General features: G+C 40.3%; 2 protein-coding genes across 5 annotated transcripts in view; both read right to left on the reverse strand.

Moving 5' to 3' along the window:
* Positions 1-2,852, reverse strand: part of LNPEP (leucyl and cystinyl aminopeptidase) — a 105,828-nt gene extending 102,976 nt beyond the window's left edge. Inside the window, exon 1 of one of the 2 annotated variants that reach the window (XM_082723853.1) lies at positions 28-2,852. In XM_082723853.1, the coding sequence (XP_082579979.1) occupies positions 28-46 (19 nt within the window). In that variant the 5' untranslated portion in view covers positions 47-2,852. The remainder of the gene's footprint in view (positions 1-27) is intronic. The other variant, XM_082723855.1, reaches the window with a different exon arrangement.
* A 9,736-nt stretch (positions 2,853-12,588) lies between these two features.
* Positions 12,589-19,767, reverse strand: part of ERAP2 (endoplasmic reticulum aminopeptidase 2) — a 40,812-nt gene continuing 33,633 nt past the window's right edge. For all 3 annotated transcript variants that reach the window (XM_082723875.1, XM_082723876.1, XM_082723877.1), the window contains 6 exons: positions 19,605-19,761; positions 18,954-19,138; positions 18,165-18,326; positions 17,507-17,647; positions 15,370-15,451; positions 12,589-14,426 (listed from right to left, as the gene is read on the reverse strand). In XM_082723875.1, the coding sequence (XP_082580001.1) occupies positions 14,283-14,426; positions 15,370-15,451; positions 17,507-17,647; positions 18,165-18,326; positions 18,954-19,138; positions 19,605-19,761 (871 nt within the window). In that variant the 3' untranslated portion in view covers positions 12,589-14,282. The remainder of the gene's footprint in view (positions 14,427-15,369; positions 15,452-17,506; positions 17,648-18,164; positions 18,327-18,953; positions 19,139-19,604; positions 19,762-19,767) is intronic.

Raw genomic sequence — 19,767 nt, forward strand, 5'->3', positions numbered from 1 at the left:
ACCCGACGCCTCTGGCTGCCTACTCACCATTAGTAAAGGGATCCATTTTCCCCCCGCCGCGGCTCCTTACAGCCGAAGCGCCCAAGCTTCCTACTCCAAGAACTGAAGCGGCCCTGTCGACTGAGCATGCCCAGCGCGGCCGCCAAGGGCTGTCGGGGAGGTGCCGCGAGAGACGGCGCCGCTCCGCCGCTCTGAGGTTCCGCTGCTCCGGGTTTTTGCAACAGCTGCAGCAAGAGCTAGGGAGGCCAAAGGGAAAAACACCGCACGGCCCGAGGCCAACTCCTCGGAGAGGAAGGGGAGGAGCGGGTTGGAGGTGGGAGCAGCCTCCTGGGCGGGGCCTGAAAAGCCACGCCCCTCCAGGAAGACCAGGGGCTCAGGCTCTTCACTACATGGGGGAAGTATTCAGTCATTCAGCAAAGAAGACGGTCTACTGCATCCCCGCCCGGCCGGGACCTAGGCGCCGGGAACCCCATACTGCGCCCCAAAACATCGACCACTGCCCCCTGTAGTGGACATTCCAGAGACAGACAAGAAACACAGAAGGCACACAAGACTGAAAGAAATGTCCCGCTGAGCATTAAATTAGGGTGATGTGATGGGAGAGTGAGTGGATAGCTAGTGCGGACAGCTTGGTGAAGAGAGGCTTCGCCGAGAGGGGCCACTGAGGCCGCGATCTGGAGGCACAGCTGCCGCCGGCGGGCGAGAGTCGCTCTCCGGAATTCGAAGCTTCGGTTTCCCCGCGGAGACTGGCTCGGGATTGCTCACTTCGCCAAGGCCAGTGGGAGCAGGTGCTGTGGGTCATCCCGGAACCGCTGCCGGCCCACAGCAGAGTGGTCCCTGACCGGTCTGAGGCCGGGAGACCGAAGGGAGGGCGGGACTCCCGCTGGGCCCCAGACCCGTAGGTTCCAGTCCTCCCGCGGGCAGTCCAGGGCGCGGCCTCGACATGCAAGCGGATCACAAAACCTGGAGCTGGATTCGCCGTGGGTGAGGGCGCCGCAGTGTGCGAGCAGAAGGCCTGCTGGAGCTGAGCTTTAAATCAACACCTGCGGCTCCAGTGGGTACAGCCGCATGGGGCCCGCGGACCGGACAGACATTGCTACCCAGTTGAAGCGGAAACTCTAAGTTGCTTCTGCCTCCTCTACTCTCGCCGTTGCCTCCAACCGCGAGCCAGCATTGTTTTCAATGTCAAATCCAGGCAATACCCGGCGACCCTTCGGGATGGAACAACCAGGGCCCCAGGGACCCCGGGTTCGTAGGGGCCCGCTTCTTTATCCCTTATTCGAAGTGTGCGCCGCCGCCACGCTCGCAGTGAAAGCCTCTGCCCTCCCATCGCGCAGCCACAGCCTCCTTCCCCTCCTCCCCACCCCCACCCCCCTACCCCCGCCCCGCAGCCCTGGCCCCTGCAGCGACTTGGCTCTGGCTGTGCCTCACCGCGCTTGCCAACTGTCACACACTCCTCTGAGGCTGTTAAAAGCAGGACGTCGGGTGCAAACAAGCCGGCGGCAACCGCAAACAGCCTGGGCAAACAGGGATGGCTGGGGTGTCGTTTGACCCGTAAGGAATTAGAAATCAGGTTTTAAAGAAGTGAAATCGGAATGCAAGTTTATTATTAAATGTCAACTGTATTAAATCACGCTCTTAACATTCCATCTTTAAAATCTCCAATGGATACCCATCATTTAAAATAAAAGTGAAACTCCTGGTCTAACTGGATCCTCCTCTACACGCGCGCAGGATGCTTTGGCCACAGAGGCCTTCTTGCGGTTCCTGGAAGTCCGCAAGTTCCGTCCAGCATTGTTAACCATTCCCCTTGCATGTTGCTTGCGCAAGAACGATTCCTTCTGCCTGGTACTTTGCCTGCTAGTATCTTCTTGTCCTTTAGGTGTCAGCTCAAATGTCACCTCTGCAGAGAGCCTTTCCCTGACCACACAACAGAAAATAGCCACAAACACAGTCTCTTCTCTAAAGACCCGGCCCTGCTTTTCTTCACAGCACTCCTCACTCTGAAAACTCTCTGCTGTTTCCTCATTATCAGTCTCCCTCTCAAGAATGCAAGCTCCATGAAGGCAGAGTTACTACCTTTTTAAGGGCAGTATCCTAACCCAAGGTAAGTATGCAATAAATAATTTATGAATGCATATGGGAATATATGCAATGGTAGTTAGGGTTCTAGTTCATATGCAGTGTTGAATTCTGCCAGAAACAATAGTGTGTTTGTGATAATTCCGGAGAAGATGTCTGTATCCTGTGATACCTCAAAGTTACTCTCTCCCTACTGTGTTATGCATAGCCAGAGCCCTTGGCACCCTCCCTCCCCCAGGGCACTTCAGAATCCCAAACAGGAAGTGAACCACAGGGTTGGTGCCAATGGTGTTCAGAGGTTATATAGTATATGCAGGGCTGGATTTTGTTAAAAGGACTCCATACCTTATATTGCTCAGATAAGAGACTCATCCTTATACTTTAGGTCAGGTCATGTTCCTTTGGAGTTATTTTTTGCAGCCAAAGCACTTAGTATCAGAGATATTTAAAACAACACAGAGTGTTAAGTCTCCTCACCTCACCTTACCTGTAAGCCAGAGTCTATCATGCTTTTAAGTGTGAAACATGTTATCTTGTGTTTTGTCTTAAATACCTAAATTCTGCAGGCTTGTGGTTAAAAACGCTTCACCACTGCAGTAGCAAATATAGGTGGGGCATCATGTCTTCCTGAGATTTGAGAAAGAGATAAATAACTTCTTTACCTCTTTGCCAACCTCTTGCCTTCCATCCCTCCCATTCCTACACACACACACATTAAGGACATTTACGGACCTGTGGTTTTGTAATGGAGGTAAAAAAAAAAAAAAAAAAAAAAAAAAAAAAAAAAAAAACCGAGCAACCCAAAGGTTTCATAATCCTGCCTATTCTCAAAAGAATAATAATAAATTTTGTTTTGCTTTATTCTTGTGGTATTGTTTTTGTTTGTTTGGATACCACTTTACATTTGACTTCATGAAGACTTTCTGAGAAAACACAATTTCATAAATTTGCTGCTGGTTCTGTTTCAATCATTAACCTCCTCTTATCCTCCTACACAGAGCGGCTTTTTTAGTTTAAGGATCTAATACTTCAAATTATTATGAAGTTACTATTCATTATCAGAGGAGATAGTGTGACATTATCTGCTATACCCATCTAGTTTCAAAATCCTTACCGTTTAACATTTGAAAACAAAGTATTTGGAGGGCTAATTATATAATAAATAACACAAGAGGAAAAAATGTAAGCTCCCTGAGTAACAAACAGCATTTATTTATAAAGAAGCAGCAAATTTGCTAAACAATGAATATAGAAACTTTCATCAAAATAAAAACTGGGTCTGCCATGGATCAACTCATCCAAGTCTTGATTTAATAGGTGAGATGAATTCTGGAAAGGTTAGTCACTCACAGTCCGATGGTAGATGCAGACTGGAACTCAGGTGGTCTATGTTCTAAACCAGTGCTCTTGAGTTTATTGCTTCCCTATTCCCACAGCAAATTTAGGGCCAATGACAATAATACACAAGAAATAAAGGGTAAAGAGAATTATAGCTAAATTCAGGCTACTGGAAGACTGTTCCATTAATTATTTAATTGATGTTCCAATTTACTGATATTCCATGTGAACTTTTATTAAGTTTAATGTTATTAAATATGTTTTCTAATTATTTTAAAATAAACTAAACAATACATTAATTCAGTGTATACCTCAGGAAATGCTGTTTATTCAGCACTCCTGAATAAGTAGAGGATGCTGCTTGCTTCCAGGACCGAGATGACCACCCTGAGGTTTCCAGCTATCCCAGACTTCTACCTAGTCACCCTAAGGATGAGAGGAGTCAATATCTAATTACACCGGTCACCTATTTTCAACACACATGCTGTGCCTCAATTAGTGATGTTTGAAGCTATCACAAATCTAGAAATGCTTAGAGCACTAAGGAAAGCAACATAATTATCCAACAGAGTTTTGGTAGAGCTTAGACATTAGCAAAAAGATTCAGCTAAATAAACGGAAAGGTTATTAGGAAGGAACAATTATATAGTAGTTCAGATGCTTTGGGCTACAAAAACCAAAATGTTGAATCAAATTAGCATAAACATAAGGAAATTTATCATCTCACATAAATGCAGAGATAAGACAATCTCTAGTTACTGCTCCCAACCTTACCAAGAACCCCGCTTCTCACTCTGTCTGCTCTGGGAGCAATTTTCCATTAGACTGAGTGTCTCGTGGACAGATAGGGGATGGCATCAGAGAAGGGAGAAGGAACATTTTCTTTGGTCTCTTTCTCAAGAGCAAGGAAACCTTTCTCAAAAATCCCCCATTAGAACCCTTCTTAGGTTTCAACTGCCAAACTGAATTTTGTACATTTCTAAGCCAAACACTGGAAATAAAAACAGGGTTACTATGATTGATTTCTTAAACAAAGCAGAGTTTAGGAATGTTGAGTTTAGGATCACTGCCTTGTTTCATAGGGGGAAATGGGGGGAACTTGGATAAAATCATTTTTATTATTTAAAAGAGAAAAGGGAGAGTCAAGTAACCAAAATGTCAAGTAGGCAACCTAGTCCACTGAAGGTTATAAACGCTGGTATATTTTAATAATAATTTGATAATAATTTCTTTAAACCCTAAGGTACTTTTCACAGGAAAAGTAAAGACAGAGCCCAATGCGATGTAACTTTTAATGTAATTGATCAATGAGATTAAGATTCCAAACCAAGAAATGATATATTATTAAACTTCAAATGCTGATCTGGAAGTAACTACTAAAATGGAAAAATAAATTAGGCATTTATATTAGTTTGCAAATGCTGCTACAAAAAAAGTATCACAATCTAGGTAGAAGATTTATTGCCTCAGAATGTATTGCCAACAGTTTATTGCCTCATAGTTCTGGAGGCTAGAAGCCCAAGATCAAGGAATCAGCAGGGCCATATTCCCTCTGAAGGGACCAGGGAAAAGTATGTTCCAGGCCTCTATCCTAGGCTTCCTTGGCTGGTGGCAGAATAACTCCAGCCTTCAAATGGCATTCTACCTGTGTGCACACCTGTGTCCATATTTTCCCTTTTAATAAGGGAACTAGTCATGTTGGATCGGGGCCCACTCTTCTCCAGTATGACCTCATCTTAACTAATTACATCTGCAATGGCTTTATTTCCAGCAAAGTCACATTCTGAGGTAATGATGGTTATAACTTCAACATGTGAATTTTGGTTGGGAAGGGATGCACTATTCAACTCATTATAATAGCATCTTCCTAACAGAAATAAAAGTTGAAGATAAGTATCAAGAAAGATGTAACTTCAAAGGATAGCAGTAAGAAGTAAAAAGACAACCTACAGAATGGGAGGAAATATCTGCAAGTCATATACCTCACAGGGACTTACATCTAGAATATATAAAGAACTCTTAAAACTCAATAATAAAAGACAGATAAATCAATTAAACATGAACAAAAGCTCTGAATAGACATTTCTCCAAAGAAGACATACACATGGGGCACCTGGGTGGCTCAGTGGGTTAAAGCCTCTGCCTTCAGCTCAGGTCATGGTCCCAGGGTCCTGGGATGGAGCCCTGCATGGGGCTCCCTGCTCAGCAGGGAGCCTGCTTCCTCCTCTCTCTCTCTCTCTCTCTCTGCCTGCCTCTCTGCCTACTTGTAATCTGTCTGTCAAACAAATAAATTAAATTAAAAAATAAAAGAAGAAGACATACACATGACCAATAAACCCATGAAAAGATGGTCCATATCATTAATCATAAAACAAACGCAAATCAAAATCACAATGAGGAGCCACTTCACAGCATGGCAAGGTTCTGGCATAGGAAGGCTAGAATCAAAAAGGCACACAAAATAAATGTTGGTGAAGATCTAGAGAAATTGGAAACTTAATATACTGTGGTGGGAATATAAAATGATACAATTGTGTTGGAAAATAGACTGGCAGTTCTCAAAAAGCTAAACATAGAGTTAACAAGTGATCCAGGATTTCACTCTTAGCTATACAGCCAAAATAATTGAAAATCTATGTTTATACAAAAACTTGTGTGTGAATGTTCATAGCAGCATTATTCATAATAGCCAAAAAGTGTAAACAACACAAATGACCATCAAAGAAGCCAGTTACAAAAGACCATATATTGTATTATTCCATTTGTATGAAAAGCTCAGCCTGGCCAAATGATAGAGAAAGTGGATTAGTGGTTGCCGAAGATGGAAGAGAGGGAGGAATGGGAAGCAACTGCTCATGGGTATGGGGGACTTCTTCTTGGAGTGATAAAAATGTTCTAAAAGAACCATGTTGATAGATGCACTCTCTAAATGTCCTAAAAAACCATTGCCTCTGGGACTGGGGCAAGATGCTTAATCTTCCTCAGCTTCATTTTCTCCTCTGTAAATTGAGTAGATAAGTACCATGCTCTTAGGGTTATTGTAAGAATAAGAATAAGACGAATTAACACAAATGTTCAAATGTGCTTTGAACAGAGACTGGCACAAAATAAGCACTAAGAATGGATTTTCTATTACTATTAGATGTGAACTGTGAAATTTTAATACTATGAATATTGCATGCAAAAAAAAAAAAAACGCTTAGACTTGCAAAGCATAACGTGAGTGCAAACAAATTTATATGATGCTGATATATATTACTTATTTATTTATTTGACAGAGAGAGAGAGATCACAAGTAGGCAGAGAGGCAGGCAGAGAGAGAGGGAAGCAGCCTCCATGCTGAACAGAAAGCCTGATGTGATCTCAATCCCAGGACCCTGAGATCATGACCTGAGCAGAAGGCAGAGGCTTAACCCACTGAGCCTCCCAGGCGCCCCTGAAACTGAGTTCTTGATATTGATATCTAAGCCCTCCGTCATTTAATGGGTCCCAGCCAGGCTAGGAAGTGTCAGGGACGGTAGGCCCTGCTTCTAGCTATGAAAACCAATCATAGGTCCCCTTCTATAAAAGTCAGAAGATATAAATGATATTTTTAGAAATTATGTCTAGCTGGCATTTTTGATCGACCTGCTCTTTCGAGGGAGATGTTTACACTCCTGAAGATTCTGATTCAGTTTTCCCTCTCCTTTCTTTCTAGCAGCCTTGCTAACACAGAGCCTAAGATTCCTTCCCGTTAAATGTGTCCTTCAGGTTTTGTGTTTGTTTTTGAGCATGAAAAGGTACTGTAATATTTATACCGAAAATTACACTTGACTGTGATTCTTGGCTGACTCTGGGATGACTCAGATGCTTTTTCCCTCCCTCTGGCTGATAGCTGCCAGCACAGGCTGTCAGTCAGTCAGCAACATTTGTGGAGTGCCCATGGTGCGCAGAACACCAAAGAGACTAAAAACAAAACAGGAAAGACGTTTTTACTTTTAAGGTGCTTGCGATACATTGGGCCAGTCGGGACAAGTACCCAGGACATATGCATCGTGTACAATGCATGACACAGAAATATAAAAATATACTAGCAGGATCAGGCTGGGGCAAAATTGACAAGTAGGGGGCTCTGAGTTCTGCTAGGTCCCATTTTCCATTTTGCTTCCTCAGTTATAAATGCTGCTTCACACAGTCAACAAATATTTATCAAATGCCACCTGTATATAATACCCTTGAGTAAGTAACAGATACTGCCTTCCAGAGCTTCCTACCAAACCAGTATTTTCTGGAGTGTTGTCCTTGTCCCAGAACCCACTCACCCCAATCCTCTCTCCCAGCTTCAGGTTTCTCTCTCCCCTTAGGGCTCTTTTCTCAGCTAGCTATTAAAGAACTAAATAAGTATTCATTTAAACAAAATTAAAAAGTCTCACTAAAGCATGACTAATGAGTTACAATTGAATACTTGAGCTTTTATTAGCCCAAAGGAATGAATCTGTAATGGTGAAATTATAGAAGAAACCCAACTGGATAAGAGAAGATGTATTTGGGGGAAAAAAAAAAGAAGTATATGTGGTTTCCTTTTTTTAGATAGCATTTTTTAGATCTGGACTTGCAAGGGCAACACTAGAAATTGTTATTTCTATCTAGGTCCTCAGTGAGTTGGAGGAGACAATAGTGTGTATATTCCCCTTGGCCTTAAAATCCAAATAGCTAGGCTGCCCAGAGAAACAGTTACCTGAAACTAGGAGAAGAAGATGCTTTTTCTACCAGGTAATTGTTTTACTAGAATATAGAACATTATTTTTAAAACAGTGCTTTGGAAAATAACAAAATAAAATAAAATAAAAGTAAAATAGTGCTTTGATCGGTAGTATCATAACTATTGCCTATAGTTAAGGTACAAGTTAGAATAAGAAAAAGCAAATGCAAACCTTTAAATGCTATACAGCCTCTCTCATTAACCAACAACTTATTCATTGTTGCTTAAGTGACCCTAATTTAGTCCTTGGGGTGAGTTGAATTAACTTGCCCAGTCTGACTCCTGAGGGCTCTGTCTGATTCACAAGAACTGTGCATAGTTGTTTCAGACCAGAACTTGTCTTTGATCTTTATCAGCTTGAGTCTCTTGACCTGTTTAATCCTTACCAGCTTAAAAAGCTCTTGTTTATCCTTCTAGTCTATTCCTACTACTAGTCTTTGAGCCTAGATCTGGAGTCATGAACAGAAAGAAAATAAAAGTATATGCTAACAGCCTTGGGCCATGAAGACAATTGTTTCTCTTTCAGAAAAAGTTCTCCAACCACCATCCCTGCCTCTTGCCATATTTGAGTGTTCAGAGTGTTCAACTTATCCTTTTCCCAACTCAAACTCAGAATAATTAGAAATCAGTTAGAATTTTCAAGCTCAGTTTACCAGAGAACAGTATTTAATGAGGAACATGGTTTTTAAAACCAAGAAATAATGTCCTTTGTATCCCGTAAGTCTTTCCATAGATAATTTACTCCGCCCACCTTAAAATGGGGTTTGTAATCATAACTGTAGCATTGTTTAGATGACTGCAAAGAAATGTCAGGTGGATCATCATGTGAATCCCTTACAGAAACATGAACCTGAAATGATACATTGAAATAAATATGGCATAATTCAACAGAGGGAGACATGAACTTTGAAGAGTGGGAAATCATATGTGTTAAGACCTAGAGGTGAGAATTAATTAATCATGTACTGAGAATAGAAAACTGGTTTCCTGACTTTATCTGGGAACATGATAGAAGATGAAAACTTTTGGAGAAAAGAGAATTAGCAAAAGATCTTAAAGTCATGTTTGTAAAGTAAAGCTTGCAGAAGTGATTGAGAGAGAAATTCTTTTCACCCAGTCAATTATGTCTACATTTCTCAGACTTTCTAGTCATTTCTCCCTATGAATATTGGAAAATTTTCCTGATTTAAATCCTGAACAAATGACCTGTTTATACTGCTAACTTCCTGATACAATGTTAAGCATCCCACAAGTTTATTTATGAAAAATCAATACTGTGCAGTCAATACTGCAAACCAATTTCCATCCTAAGGAGTCACTTATGTAAAAGTGTTGGACATTTGCACATTGTTGAAAATAAATCATTATAGCTTCTGGGAATATGCTAAACTAGGTACCTCGAGTGACCTTCTTGCTAAGAATAATTAAAAATGTAGAATTCAAGAATTTTTTAATTGTTTGAATATATTGGTGACCTGGAAAGCTAATAAGAAATAGTCATGGATCAAAAACTAATTGAAGGCAGGAACCCTGAGGGGTAAGCAGAAGGCTGAAGTCCGTGTTCACCTTGAGGGCATTTTTTTTTTTTTTTTTTTTTTTTTTTTTTTTTTTGGCCTTTGAGATTGGAAAGGATGGATGAGAGAGCCTGAGCTTGCCCAAATTGGGAAACATAATAGCAAACAAAATTCAGGTACAGGGCGCCTGGGTGGCTCAGTGGGTTGAGCCGCTGCCTTCGGCTCAGGTCATGATCTCAGGGTCCTGGGATCGAGTCCCGCATCGGGCTCTCTGCTCGGCAGGGAGCCTGCTTCCTCCTCTCTCTCTCTGCCTGACTCTCTGCCTACTTGTAATCTCTCTCTGTCAAATAAATAAATAAAATCTTAAAAAAAAAAAATTCAGGTACAGCCTCTCTATGAAAGACTCATCTGAAACTAAACACAGAAAAATTCAAAGTAAAAGGATACAGAAAAATACATTAAGCAAATATCAACCAAAAGTGGGGCACCTGGGTGGCTCAGTGGGTTAAGGCCTCTGCCTTCAGCTCAGGTCATGATCCCAGTGTCCTGGGATCGAGCCCCGCATCTGGCTCTCTGCTCAGCAGGGAGCCTATTTCCTCTCTCTCTCTCTCTGCCTGACTCTCTGCCTACTTGTGATCTCTGTCAAATAAATAAATAAATAAATAAAATCTTAAAAAAATATATATATATATATCTCAACCAAAAGAAACTAGTGGCATAGCTATGTAAACATCTGGGGAAGCTGTATTTTACTAGGGAAAGTTTACTAGACATAAAAGATTAACATTTGGTACTGACACAGGATACAGGCATAAAAAAGGAAGTGAATTACAGGCTCCTAGGTGGCTCAGTAGATTAGGAATTCAACTCCTGATTTCAGCTCAGGTCATGATCTCAGGGTCATGGGATCAAGCCCCAAGCCAGGCCCTGTGCTCAGTGGGGGAGTCTACTTGAGATTCTCTCTCTTCTTCCCTTTGTACCTCCTCCTGCTTGCTCTTGCAAACACAGGCACTCTCTCTCTCTCCTTCTCTCCCTCTCAAATAAATAAATAAATAAATAAATCTTTTTTTTTTTTTTTTAAGAAAATAAATTAAACCCCCTTTCAGGAAGATAATTTGGCACTACCTATTAAAATACTTGATTACATAAAACACGCATGTGCTTCAACCCAGCTAACCCACTCCTTTCATAATATTTTTTGCCCTTTCTTCTTTATGATTTGGAGACATGACTTTGATGAATGAGATTAAGTTTTCAGGGAGCAGACAATATAGCAGGTAAATTATTTAAAGCCTGTAAACATAAAGGTTGTAAACCCTTATATGCTGAAATGGAAAACACTGATGCATGATTAAATGGAAGAAAGAAGGCCAATAACAAATGTAAGTGAAGGGAAGTTGCAAAGAAAAATGTGGCCATTTTAAGCAGCCTTGTGTTTGACAGCCATCAATGTTCAACTGGAAAACTAGCCTCCAGGACTATTTGGAGATCCCCCTTACAGTTAGAATGGAATAAGCCCCCCACCCCACTCCAAACAACAACAAAAAACCCCAAAACAAACAAACAAAAAAGCTCCAGGAACTTCCCTCTGAAAATCAAGACCTCTGATTCTGTGGAACGTAAAACCGACCCAACGACATAGCAAGAAACAAAATGCACAGGGGTATACATGAAATAGGACAAGAAATTCCTATTATGGGGCGCCTGGGTGGCTCAGTGGGTTAAAGCCTCTGCCTTCGGCTCAGGTCATGATCCCAGGGTCCTGGGATCGAGGCCTGCATTGGGCTCTCTGCTCAGCTGGGAGCCTGCTTCCTCCTCTCTCTCTGCCTGCTTCTCTGCCTACTTGTGATCTCTGTCTGTTAAATAAATAAATAAAAATCTTTAATAAAAAAAAAAAAAAGAAATTCCTATCATGGTGGTAAAGTTGGACTCTTGAAGGCTGAATTCCCCATTCTCCCCCACACAAAGCCCCTCATACAGAGCAAGACATTGGTTTTAGGCTCCTTTGATCTGGAAGATTTCTCATTCAGAGTGGGCTTTGGAGACCACAGAATTCTCCCAAGTCTCTGTGGGAAGTCAGCAGGCCTGGAGCCCTGTCTGCTCTCTCCATCATCCATTCATGAACTTGTCTATAAGTATTTCACAACTTGTTTGTTCATTTGGGGTAAAAGGACGTAAAACTAACTTTAGCCAAGTCTTAGTTGGTGCTGAAGGTTTGGCATCTGCCATAAAGATTTTGAAATACTACACTAAGTACAATAGATTTCTTTCTTTTTTTTTTTTTTAAATAAAAAATAAAAATTTATTGAGCCTTGTTTTATTTTATTTTTTTTAAATTTTTTATTTTTTATAAACATATATTTTTATCCCCAGGGGTACAGGTCTGTGAATCACCAGGTTTACACACTTCACAGCACTCACCAAAGCACATACCCTCCCCAATGTCCATAATCCCACCCCCTTCTCCCAAACCCCCTCCCCCCAGCAACCCTCAGTTTGTTTTGTGAGATTAAGAGTCACTTATGGTTTGTCTCCCTCCCAATCCCATTTTGTTTCATTTATTCTTCTCAATAGATTTCTTTTTTAAAAATTCCTTATTTGTTAAACCATTACTGGCACAGTACTTACTGTGTTCATTTTCAACAAATGATAAAACTGCTACTTCTACTACTTCTGTACTCAATTCTCAAGAATCTGAGAACTTACAAAGAACTTAAAAAGAACTTACACAAAGAACTAAAAGGAAGAGAATCAAAAAGTTGGAAATTTATGATAGATAACTTAGTATACAAAGGAAACTACTTATTTATGGAAATAAATATGACGGCAGAGATCTACCAAAACTCATACACATTCTTCTGCTTAAATTACACATTATCTTGGTGGAAAAAATAACATTCTTCACTCTTTCAGTTTCTTTATTTGAAAGTACGTTTAATTCCAGATGGGTATTACATGTTACACAGATCTTGGTAGGACCACAACCAAGTCAAATCTAGAGTCAAAGATGCTTCAAAGATTCCAAGAAATGATCTGAAAACAAACTTAGCAAAATGTGTTAGGTCATGTCAATGGTCCATCCAAGCTGTACCCTGTCTCTGTCCGTGGCACCAGAGAAAGATCTGTCAACCTTCAAGATATCACTCTAAAATGGATGGGTTAGCGCTCTGCCCACCTTACTCGTACCCCAATATCCCAGCCTCCCTTAATAGCCCAGATAAATTAATCTGTGTATTGATTCAGATTTTTCTAGAACATATTTATATCTTCATAGTGATCCATATGTGGGCACATGAATTTATTAAATTTACAACCTGATATCTAAGAGTGGTGGTTTCCTTATTCATTCCAAATACCTTATTAATAAAACAAGTAATTTAAGCATTTAGAAAAGCATTTCAGAGATCCAGTTTCCCTTAAGAATATGAAGAACTGCTAAAACTGAGTTATAAAACATGATCCATTTAAATATTTACATTAAACCTTAAGTTAACAGGAAATACACGCGATACAATCTAATTTTGCAATTTTCAAAAGATGTTTTAAAACTGTGATAGTGTACAGTTTAAAGTGGTGAGGTATAATTGTTCTCTCCTTCACCTCTATGACTGCAGATTTTACTGCCTGTGGAGATGACCTCAGGAGGCTATCCTTGAGGCTCTTAATGAAAGTGAGGCTCTGGGGATGCCTGGGTGGCTCCGTTGGTTTAGCCACTGCCTTCGGCTCAGGTCATGATCCTGGAATTCTGGGATCAAGTCCAACATCAGACTCCCAGCTCTGCAGGGAGTCTGCTTTTCCCTCTGACCTTCTCCCCTCTCATGCTCTCTCTCTCTCTCAAATAAATTTTTTAAAAAATCTTAAAAAAAAAAAAAAAGAAAAGAAAGAAAGAAGAAGAAAGTGAGGCTCAAGCCCCCTCTCATGCTCTCTCTCTCAAATAAATTTGTAAAAAATCTTAAAAAAAAAAAAAAAAAGTGAGGCTCAAGCCAAGCAGCCCTCCTGGCTTTGTGGGTAAACCCTGACACCTAGTTTCTAATAATCAGAGATTTGGTGACAAATTCTCTGGTTTTCTGATCCTTATACTTCATAATTGGATTCAAATTTTCCAGGAATGGTAAAAATTAGAAAAAACTATTCAGGCTGAGATGAAGGAGGAAAAGGGGGAGGAAATGAAAGGATGCGAATGAAAGATTTTTTAAAAAAAGAATTGGCTATGTTTCCTTGAAGGTAAAACTGGCTGGGCAAAGTCCAGGATGCTAAGCAAGGCTAGAAAAAACACCAAAAAAGCAAAAAAGTAGCAAGTAGCATGCTGTAAGGCAGTGTAGGGAGTGGGCGATGTGGCTAATCTATCGCAGCTCTGTCTGTATATCTACATTCACATCTCCACATATCTCCAGTATTCAGGAAGTTTACATTTAAGTAAGCTACTGAACTGGACTTCCCCTACCTCAACTTCATACATCTGTCAGCTAGAGACAACTGCTGAGAGCCGGCAGCTGTGGTGGCTGGTTTCTTGGGGCTTCTTACTGGTTTAGACAAAATACCCAAGACTTTGACGTGGGCTTTACTGACTTCAAGCCCACATGTGATGAGCTCTTTCTACTGACCATTTAAGAACTAACCAGTAGCCAAGTCCTCAGAGTGGGAAGATTCCTCTCCAGCCACTTAATATTTTTGGCTATGGTTTCCAAAATCATTTGAAAAGTATCCAGATGTAACCCTTGTGCCTTAAGAGACTCAAAAAACAGTTTCACCTGAAAAATAAGCAAGAAAAAAATTACTGACATGGTTCACGAAATACTTGTTCTTGCAAAGGGTTTCAAAAGAGCTTGCAAATCATACGTACAACAGAGTAATCCTCTCTCTTGCAAACTTTAAATGGTTATTTTCCTGTCTTTTGGGGGTTTAATTAGTATTTCACTTTATCTTCAAACAATGTAAGACAGGAATGATAAATACTCATCTTACAAGTAAGCTCACTATGGGTAAAAATGTTAAATGATTGAGCCAAGTCATATGGTAAGTAGTGGGCCAAGACTTAAGTTCTAGAATTCTGAGTTTCCTTCGAGGGTAAATAATTCAAGATTTATTTTGGAAAGAAGATGGAAAACATTAGAATGCTTAGAAAAAAAAAAAAAAGTGGAGGGGCACCTGGGTGGCTCAGACCACCCTGGGAAGCCTCTGCCTTCAGCTCAGGTCACGATCCCAGGGTCCTGGGATCGAGCCCACCGTCAGGCTCTCTGCTTTGCAGGCAGCCTGCTTCCTCCTCTCTCTGCCTGCCTCTCTGCCTACTTGTGATCTCTGTCTGTCAAATAAATAAATAAAATCTTTTAAAAAATTAAAAAATAAAAAATTTTTAAAAAGTGGAATTATCAACAACAGTAGTTTTGTTAATAAAAGACCTTTAAGTACTCTTCCAAGCTTCAATATAGTCACTTCTGCGATCATACACTATGAAGGAAATAATAAGCAAGGACTCATCTCTGAAGTGTAAGTTTCATTTTGAATGTTATGAACACCTGTATTTTAAGAGGGTCTAGTCCTGTCCCTTCCATTTACTGGCTATGTATCATTGGACAAACTACTCCTTTTCTTTTAATAAAATGAGAACTTTACACCAGATTATATCTAAGTTCACTTTCATTTTTACAACTTGAATATTTATTTTTCAGTTGTTAGCAGAAGAGAATCACAAACCTCTTGCAGCTCTTCCTTGGAAGAGAAGTGAGATGTTGGGCCAACGATGATCATTCTCATAGCAAATGAGCCCAAGTCAAACCTGAAAATGAGAAGGAAACCCACAGATTTAAGTAATAGGAATACAGACCTTATCTTTATATGTTTTTAAAATATAGGACATTTATAACTATATGATAAGCTTGCGCAATACAATATATTCTATTAATTACCCTAAGAACAACTCATTCATCCAGTAAAATCCCAAAGCTATGAAATGTATCAAATTTGACCACAAGATAAAAATGAAGATAAAGACTATTTAGGAACTGGGGGCGCCTAGGTGGCTCAGTTGGTTGGGTGACTGCCTTCAGCTTGGATCATGATCCTGGAGTCCCAGGATCGAGTCCCGCATCGGGTTCCCAGATCCATGGGGAGTCTGCTTCTCTCTCTGACCTTCTCCCCTCCCATGCTCTCTCACTCACGCTCGCTCTCTCTCAAAAAAAAAATCTTAAAAAATATATTTTACAAGACTTTTTAGGAACTGTGACGATCTTACTCAGTAGTGTTTGTGTTTAAATTTATGTTTTTGCTTAAAGAAGCATTCTCTATTTTTTTTTTTTATTATGCACTCTATTGGTAAAGATTTTTTGCCGAAGAACTTACCAATATACGTATTTTTACTTATGTATTACATACATGTACTATGTTGTAGGTTCAACAGAAAGTATAATAGCATAAGAACTTATATATGTAGTGAGATGTTCTCCTTGCACTCTCATGTACTATCTTGCACACTTCCCCATCCCATTTTGGAGATCCACTGCTTTTTATACACTGTATTTTGTGGGGGCCGATGTTATTCGGTTAAACTCTTCATTTCCAGCCCCAGAATTCATCCTTCACCCCAATGTTGTCTACAGAGGATTTATAGCATAAGTCCAAGGGATTTGTGCTAAAGAGCAGAGCACAGATACATCCCAGAAATGACTCCAAGTCTAGACTGTGCACATGGTCAGGCACAAGGGTCATTTCCAGTGACAAAGGAAATCTACGGCATTGCAGAAAAAGTATGATCATATCAGGGGAGGGAACAGATAGTCAAGCAAACGACCCAACCAATGCTTCCAGTGATCTTTAAGGAAACACACACACACATTTTATATATACATATATATATACATATATATATGTATATATATATACACACACACACATATATAATAAAAATATACATTTTTTAAAGCAGTAAAGCAGTTTCTGTTTGGTACCATGTGAATGTCAAACTCCTTAAAAGCCTGGGAGGGGGTGCAAATGTTCTTTTTGCTTACACAAGATTCTGGGGACTCTAAGTCCTTCATGGCTAACAAATGAGAAGGAAGAGGAACCAGGGGTGACTGAAATCAAAGATACTAACTGACACTAAAATAAACAGAGCAGACTACACAGGTCTCAGATTCTGGATATTTTCCATATAGTTCATAAGTGACATTTTGGTTTTGGATAAGGAATAGCTGAGAACCTTAGCAGGGGTTTGTTGTGAGAGAAAGCACTCCTATCCTATACCTTCCACTGAAGTCTAATCATTACTTGTTCTTTCTGAGGGATATTTTAGGGCCAAGAGCATGCTGGAGTGAACTCTGGTTCTCCCAGGGGTTGAAACCCTAGAAAAGACGCAGAACTGATGAAGTTTTAAAGGGGGGGTGTCTCCCAAAACACTTCTGATCAGATTTCTTTCATCTCCTCTAAGCTCTCCACTGAGCCAGTTCCACAGGGGAACTGAGGGTGGGGATTAGTGTTCATCAAAATTCCTGAAACTCTCCATGAACAAAGCAGGCGGAATGTGTTCGATGCACTATATATGGATTGCTTGGATTCTTCTGGGCTGGTGAGGAAGCTAGGAGGACCATGGTGGCCCAGGAGTTCTTTGCCTGGGAAGGGTGAGAGAAATCTCTTTCCCACTCACTTCTCACTCCTCTCCTCACATCTGGACAGGGTAATTCAGGGTATTAAATTTTCAAACGAATAGAGCTCATCAAACTATTTGGGTAGAAATAAGATCATTTATGTGCTTTGGGGGATGCATCATAGTACTTGGTTTCAGGTAACTGAATCATCTAGGTAGAAGAACACACATTGGATGTAAATGAATACCAACTTTTTTAGGAGATGGGTCCAATTTTCTCTTAAAAAATTCCAGGCTAGTTGCTGCCCCTTTGGATTTCTGGCAATCACATAAAAAAGAGTGGACAACTCCTGTGTCTTGATGACTTCTCCTTCCATTCCTAGTTCAATTAATCTGAAGAAATAAAGATCATTTGACTTCTCATGGCATGTGTCATATAATGGAAATTAACTCAGGTTATCAATATATTAAGAGTAGAAGAGAAAGAGGCATGATAGAATTATAACTTACCAAAAACAGTAATAAATTCCTTACTAATATTTTTAATGTTCCAGCTAAATTTTATTTTTTTTCTGGCAGTGATTTTATTCACTTATTATTTCAAAGAAATTAATCAGCATCTTGTAAAACACCTTATACCCAAGAATGCATTCTTGCGTTCACTTTTCTCCAAGGTTTTGAAAGTAAAATGTAGCTATTTGTCCAATATTGGCCACCTGATTAATAACTAGGAATATCTGTTTTGATCATTTGCATTTTGTCCATATGTATTTTTCAGAAGTAAATTCAAAGCAAATCAAATTTTGATTCAATTCTTTTATGACTTTGAAGTTAGTGATCAATATTTTAGTGACTTCATTGGATTTTTATCAGTTTACTTTTAACAAGTTGGTTTAATTAATGCACTTACTTTTTTAACTTTTCCTGATGTTGGCTGGTTGACAATGCATACAGAATTTTCTTTTTTTCAGCACCTGACATGGACAGTCCATATTGCTCCAAAAGGTAATTCCAACCTATTGCTGTGTGAGCACCCACAGAATACACGACCTCTAAAACATCCGACGGAATGCTATAGTATGAGGAACAAAGTGAAGGAAAAAGTCCTATGAAACAGCGTAATCCCTGTGATCGCTGGGCATCTTCCTGATTGTAATAAACACCAGAATCCATTTTGCCACCACATACACACTTTTGATGCCCCCAAGTCATTGGTTTCTCATCAAATATGAAATCTGGGGTCAAATTTCAGGTCTCTGGTATTGGGTGATGAAGAAGTAGACTTTTTTAAAAGGTAACCTCTCAAAAAAAAAAAAAACACCAACTTTTAACAAATGATCACTGCTGTTTTGACTGCTTGTATATTTCACATTGCTTTTTATCTTTAAGACACACTTTCGGAGCTTGTGCAACCCCCTCCCCCCACTTCTACCTTCTGGCAATCTTTCTGTCACCGTGCCAATCCCTCCAAGCCCTCCCACTAAGGGGACCTAAATCTCACTTCCCACAAAATCTATTGAGCACTTACTATATGCTAGCATGAAACAAGGGTTTGTAATTCCCAGCATGGCTTTCCCCTACCATGCCCCCTGCCCCATACCATCTTCCCTGAAAGGTTTCAGATCTAACATCTTGCTTGATCAAAGACTTTTGCATCAAAGTGAAAGGAACAAAGAACAGGACAGATGTCTAGGTTTACTTTAATTTTCCACTGGATTCCATCCACTGAGAGAAGAGTTCAGTTGCCTTCTGGATGCAAGGAGCATGGTTCAGGTAACAGGCCAGTTTTAGGATGGTCGATCGAAGCATCCTGTCCCAGACAGAGCCCTTGTCACTCCAGCTTTGCCTGTCAATCACTGGCTTAAAATACTGGAGAATGTAATGCTGCCGAAAGAAGAGGATGATTTACAGAGAGGCTAAATTTAGTACTTAACACAGCTCTTACCCGCCAAAAAGGATCAACTCTAAACTGCCTGCATGAATCTTGCCCAAACACAGAACTATTTGGCTTTGTATTTTCTCCTTGTTTTCTGGGCCCCACCTACCATATTTAAACAGAGTTTTTGCATTAAAATAGGGTTTAATTTCCTATCTGAGGGTAGAATATCATTGACAAAAGATAAAATCACACTTAGAAGGAATATTTTGCTCACGATCCTGATAGGATCGTCTTAGGTTGGTGATGACAAGAAATGAGAGATTTCCAACCACTCAGTGCAGTTGACCGTGCCATCAGCCAGTTCCCTCAGCTTCTTAAAGATTTATCCCCAGAAGTTCACACAAACAGACCAAGTCTCGCCCATCCTCCAGACATTCTCTACTTAGTGAATTTCCTGGAAGTGATACAAACCTTGAGGTTTTCTGTGACATCTGAAACATTCCTTCTCTCCATCATGCGGTAAAACAGCTCTAAGTATTCCAGACCTTTGAGAAGTGCGGGAATGCTTGCTTCATGTTGGAGATAACGAGTCAGGTCAAGGGCTTTGTCTAGGGTCAACCTTCCTGCACTGAAG

Source organism: Mustela nivalis (assembly GCF_964662115.1).
Source record: "Mustela nivalis genome assembly, chromosome: 3".
In the NCBI taxonomy this organism is placed as follows: domain Eukaryota; kingdom Metazoa; phylum Chordata; class Mammalia; order Carnivora; family Mustelidae; genus Mustela; species Mustela nivalis.